Genomic DNA, 6000 nt, shown 5'->3' on the forward strand with positions numbered 1-6000 from the left:
AACCCCAAACTTGATGCACAAACAAAAAGCTATATATGACTTAGAAGTTAATGTTTAGTTTTTTGAAATTTATACCATAATATCAGAAAGATATTCAGCTATTAGAGACTGTCTAGAGGAGGCCACAGGATGGGAAGGATCTGGAGCAGAAGCTGTGTGAGGAGCATCTGAGGTCACTGGGTCTGTTCAGGCTGGAGGAGACTGAGGGGAGAACTCACTGCAGTCACTTCTTCATGGAGGGAAGAGGAGGGACAAGCACTAATCTGCTTTCTGTGGTGACAGTGACAGGACCTGAGGGAATGACCTGAAGTTGTGTCAGGGGAGGTTTAAGTTGGATATTAGAAAAAGGTTCTTCACCCAGAGGGTGGTTGGGTACCAGAACAGGCTCCCCAGAGCAGTGATCCCAACACCAAGCCTGACAAAGTTCAGGAATCATTTGGATGAGTCTTTCAGACACATGGTGTGATTCTTGGCAATGGTGCTGAGCAAGGCCAGGAGCTGGACTCCCTGATCCTTGTGGGTCCCTTCCAACTCAGACTAGTCTGCGATTCTGTGAATTGTCTCATTTTAAGGCTTCCACAAACTCAAGTGTCAAGTATAAAATCTAAAAATTTAGATAAATAGCTTTTACTTAAATACTCTTTCTATCTCCCCCCCACCTTTTTTTTTGTTTTGTTTTGTTTTTGTTTTTGTTTTTATTTTTGTTTTTACAGATAATAATGCTAATAAATTTTGCTAAATCCTTCCAAAAAGAGCCACAGGCTGAAAGATCTGTAGACATCCATGTTCTAATTAATATTACTCAAATTTTGAGACTTTAAAAGCCTTTGAAGTATTGCTTGTTTGTATTCCACCTGCATTAAATTGATGTAAAACAAGGGGTGGTGTGTAGGATGCTGCTGGGGGAGTATTGCCCATCTGCTCATGGGCACGTTACAGAGTGGGCTGTGCACACTCTGCCACCATCCAAGGTAGTTAAACAGGGGTGAAATCAGTAGCAATTCTTGTTTGTTTACAGCAAAACTGGCAGATTCATAGGTATTTATTAATTTTCTTCTTTCTTCATGCTTATTGTCTTGAGTTTTCTTTCTTCTCTTCCTATTCTTTTTCTAAACCGTCAGTCTCTTCTTCAATTCGCCATCTCTCAATTTTCCTTTCAGATCATGCATCCTCTGCTTTCCCTTTCAGCTACTTCTAACTTTGTTTTCTGGCTTTCAAGAATTTCCCCCTATTTTTATAAATTTTAAACTTCTCCCAGGCCATCTTTTCCACTTTTGAGATTTCTATGCTTTTCGTTTTTGACATTTAGCATTCTTTACTGGTGGGAACCCTGGATCAAGTGGATAAAACTGAGAAGTTACTATATGTAGTTAGTAAATAGTGCTGTCAGTTTGCTACCCTGCCTACCATCTCAGTGTATAAATTCCTCAGCTGTACTCATTCAAAGCAACTGAAGGAATAGTTTAAGCAACTTCTATGAGTCTATGATTTTCTATTTGAGGTTCATGCTGTATCACTTTGAAAGCTGCTTGTGTTACTCTGTGCCATTGCTCCTATCTGATTGAACTGGGTTCTTAGAACCTGACACTGGCATCTTTCATTATCTGGGAGAAACTTAGACTCTGATTTGAAAGCCTACAGCAAAGAGGATTTAAACAGCACTCTGCAGAGGGTGAATTTTGACATTCAATAAGCTGGAAGAAAAAATGAGCCAAACCCACTTTATTAACACTCATGTAAAAGTCTTCATAGTTTTGTTTCATGCTGTCATCTATTGCTTTCATCCTATCTTTTGCCTTGAGGATAAACCATAATTATTGTTTAATTCAAGCTGATGCTTATTCTGGTGAAAAAGGAATTAAAGAAAGCAGTTGACTGAAACCTCATTTTAACCTTAAAATATCTTGAGGAAGTAGATTCTGTCTGTCTATGGCTGTGCAGATTCTCTTGACTTGGTTAACTTCCTCATTCAGGTTCCCAATCACATTTGTTTATCTTCCAGGTGAGCCTAAACACTGTAAGACATCAGAAGACATTGTAAAAGCCACGGAGCAGACAGAAGCACTGGTACAGAACTAGATTTGCTATTTCTTAAAAGCTTCTGACATTTCAGGCAGGACAGGTAATTCAGTCATTTCTTTCTTTAATGGGGAGTGTTTTATACCATAAAAACTTGCTTAGTGCTATTCTTAACCTCTTTGTTCCATCCCAGTTTTACTTAAATTACAAAATTTTGAAGTTAGGACACAAAATACCCCACTTTCAATGTCACCTTAAAAAAATTCAATATAAAGAAGAGAAAGCTAGTGCTTTTAAATCTCTGAATCCTTAATGTCAGACTAAATGATCATGCTATAAATCATCCTCTATTCAAGTATATGAAATATGGAAAGTAATAGTATCAGAAATCTCTTGTTTATGAATTTTCATTTGACCTCTGTTGCAGGAGAAAAGAACTCTAGCTGCTCCTACCTCATGATCTCAGAGGCTGTTATGTGTCAACTTGTTTTTGGATCATCCTTTTTCTGTGGAGAATGATTGAACAAAATGTTCAAAAATGTAAAATGTAAAACCCTGAGCTGGTAACTCAAGGCACCTAAAAACTCGCAAGATTTCAGTTGTTTTTGTGTTGCTATTTCCTCTTCTATTCTGCTTTCTTAAACTAGCCAAATATTTTTTCAGCCAAAGTTGGACCTTGCTTTGTTGCATCACTGGTACCAGACATTTCCAGTAAATCACGAGATACCTGGAAACATGATGTTTGTCATCTGCCTGGGATTGCTGTTACGTGTCACTGCTGCTGGTGTCCAATGCAAATGGAAAATCAAAATGAAATGTCTTTCTAGATACTTGTTCATGCAATCATGCTGCATGCATCATAAAAGTCCTACTTGTTAGCTTCCTTAAAATATCTGGAAATAAATTTTTGAGGAGTGTACAGGGAAGTTGCAAAGTTACACTGACCAGCCTGCGCTAATGAAGATTCTTCCCCAGTGCAGTGGCTGCCATATGGACAGAACTGGTGTTGAACAAATCTGAAAGTAATTGAATAGCATCTGGTGTTAAACATTAAAACATTCTGAATCCTGTAATATTTTGAAAGGCATCAGCACTGGTGTCAGCCCTACCATGAAGCTGGTACTTACTGTTTTGTAGGGTGGAAGAGACAGCAACAGAAATTCATGAAAATTGCTTCACTTCAGCAAAATGCTGGTTGCCTCTCAGACAGAATTGGAAGGTGACACCGAGGCCTTATGTCATGGTTTATCTCAAATGCAAAGGTGACAACACGCATCCTGCAACATCTTTGCTAGAGTTTGTTTCTTTTTGAGGGGCAGCAAGAGCGGCAGCACACAGGCAGTCACCTCTGCAAGAAGCCTCGGAATGAGCCCTCCAGACCAAACTGTGCTCCTAAAGAAACTCCCTTTTCATCTCTCCTTCCCTCGAGCTGCACATGGCCCCTCCTGTTCCTCTGGTGTCCTGCAGAGCTGGAGCCAACCTCATTTCCCCTGCTGGGCCCTGCCAGGGGCTGCCAGGTCCTGCTCAGGCTGCAGGCGCAGGGGTGGCTGAGCTCCCTGCTCTCCTTTTCGGACCCTGTGGTTATTACCTCACTGAACAAAAAGTCCTTCTGATAGCCATGGTCCGCTCTGAAGGGGACTCGTGGGGGCAGTGGCACTCTGCTCTGTGCCAAGGGTGACTGAGACTGTGTGCTGCCCATCTGCTGCTTCAGGGACCCACCAGAGCTCAGCAGGCATCAGCTCCACCTCAACCAGGGCACGCTGTGCCCGACTGAAGAAGGAATCATGAACAATCACCTTTGCTGAGGGACCCTTACATGTCCATACCTGTTGACTGTCTCTTTTCTGACAGCAGAGCAGTCAAAATTGAGCTGGGAAGAGTGTAAGCTCTGAGCCCAGGGACAAGGGCATGCCAAAAAGTGGAATTCCTGTCATTGAATATGTAAGCCATATATGTGCTATGCATAAGTAGTATGCATAGTTTTAACTTAAGAAATGTTTGTGCATATAGGATGTAAAAAATACATTTAAATTGTTTTGTGTATCTGGTCCAAGGCTTGTATTTAGCATGGACAAATTTCTGTACAGTGCCGTTAACGAATGAAATATTAACAGATGAAACTGTATCATAGATGTTATAACGCAATCAATATTTTTTGCTAAGAGTCAAGAATTTATATATTCTCTGCTGGTGTTTGAGCAAATTGTTAGTAGCCTGGACCGCTCTGTGCACCTTTGCATCCTTTTTGGGAATGTTGGACTATTTTTTTCCTTTGTAATAAAATGTAAACCATCTTATGGCTTCTTATTGTCCTTATGACAAGAGAAGAAATTCAATGGTCATATCAGACTTTTTAAAATTGTAAGTTGCCATGTGCTGTGGCAGTGGAAAATCTTTTTGATTAAGATCTGAGAAGTCAGAAACTTACTTTAGATAAGTAGATCATCCATAGTTCCCACCAAATTTGAAAAGAACAAAAGACAACTATTATCTTTAAAAACTAGGCCAGTTAGATATTTGCTACTGACTGTTTTTCAACATGGTAGTTTATGACTCACAGGGACTGAAACTCTGAAGCAATTAGAATTTAATCTCTACATTGTATTTTCAATTTCAGACTTTAACCATAGTAGAACTTAAAGTTTTTTTTCTGCGTCTCTATCCCATTGAGATTTATTACTCTGCAAAAATTTTCACCTGAAAATACAAGCAGAAAATAGAAGAGATTCTGCAGAGAACTTGAAGCACCCTGTGGGGCTCTCAGTGTCCTGTTGTTATAAGGAGCACCAAGCTCTCCCACTGCAGAAGCTGGAAGGAGCTCCTGGTCTCACAGGAGGTGCTCATTGCCTGCAGATCTCATTCATTAGGATAGAGGAGTGATTTTTCCTATAAATAATCCTATTTGCTAATTTTTATTCAGATTTTATCACTGTGGTAGATATTACTGAAATACAAGAAGAGTCCTTAGTTTTTTGTTAATGCCAGCTGATTCTCTTTCTTTCTTTGTTCTTAGCAAGATTTTGCCTGGACATGACCCAAAGCTTGGTGTGTTGTTTGGATGAGGATGTTGTTTGGATTTTCTTTGATGGAGAAGACCAGTAGAGCCAACACATGTTGGTTTAAGGCTTTGGGCTGGGTGAAATTTGGGTTCATATGGCAGAAAGGCTTTTTGAGAGAGCCTCTCCCTGAGCAGTGGTTTTATCTCTGAAACCTGTAAGGCTGTGCTGACAAAACACTGCATGGGGCCCTAAGAAATGGTGTTTGCATCTGCATTTCCCCCACAGCATCCTGGGCATGTACCCTGCAATTGAGCACACTGAGGAGCTGTAGCTATAAATGAGCCCTCAAGAGTTTTATTTTGTACTTTTATCTCGAGATATATGACAGATATATTATGTAATATTGTTATGGGTTATGATCTAGCCAGTATTTTTAAATTTAATTTTCAAGAAGGCAATCTACAACTGTGTGTTTTTATTCTGCTGTATTTGTCCATATTTCCTATGATGATATTCCCAAATAAATCTGATTTGAGGGCAAGGATTGTGAAGCTCCTGAGTGTTAGTTACAAATTTGATTGCCTGGAGCATTTTTATTCATTTGTGTATGATTGTCTTTGAGAAGTGGCAGTGCATGTATAGTCATTTCCAACACTTTCACCCATTTGGGACTCCACAATTTTTCCATTACTGTCCCAGTTTGCCACACAAACTCACTCATATCCTCATAGCACATTTGAAAACAATTTCTTTAACTGAGCCTTGCCTTCTTAGCCTTTATGGTTAAAGTAGCCCTCACACAAAGAAAAATATAACCAATAAACTACTTTTTACCCCCAAAAAAATTCTTGCTGTGGTTGACATTGAAGGAGCCACTGGGACTGTACTTGTTAGCAACAATTCTTCAGGAAGGGTATGACTTTGAGAGATACCTCCATAGCTTGGTGTGAATTTCACAATCCAGGTTCAGTATAAATGGAAT

The 6000-nt window shown here is 39.7% G+C and overlaps 1 protein-coding gene across 4 annotated transcripts in view; it reads left to right on the top strand.

Annotated features, from left to right (window-relative positions):
• The window catches only part of PDE1A (phosphodiesterase 1A), a 143592-nt gene extending 138030 nt beyond the window's left edge, over positions 1-5562 (top strand). For 3 of the 4 annotated variants that reach the window (XM_056496833.1, XM_056496831.1, XM_056496834.1), the window contains 2 exons: positions 2003-2122; positions 2447-5562. In XM_056496833.1, the coding sequence (XP_056352808.1) occupies positions 2003-2079 (77 nt within the window). In that variant the 3' untranslated portion in view covers positions 2080-2122; positions 2447-5562. The remainder of the gene's footprint in view (positions 1-2002; positions 2123-2446) is intronic. The other variant, XM_056496832.1, reaches the window with a different exon arrangement.
• The last annotated feature ends 438 nt before the right edge of the window (positions 5563-6000 follow it).

This window comes from Oenanthe melanoleuca, chromosome 7 (genome assembly GCF_029582105.1).
Source record: "Oenanthe melanoleuca isolate GR-GAL-2019-014 chromosome 7, OMel1.0, whole genome shotgun sequence".
NCBI lineage: Eukaryota > Metazoa > Chordata > Aves > Passeriformes > Muscicapidae > Oenanthe > Oenanthe melanoleuca.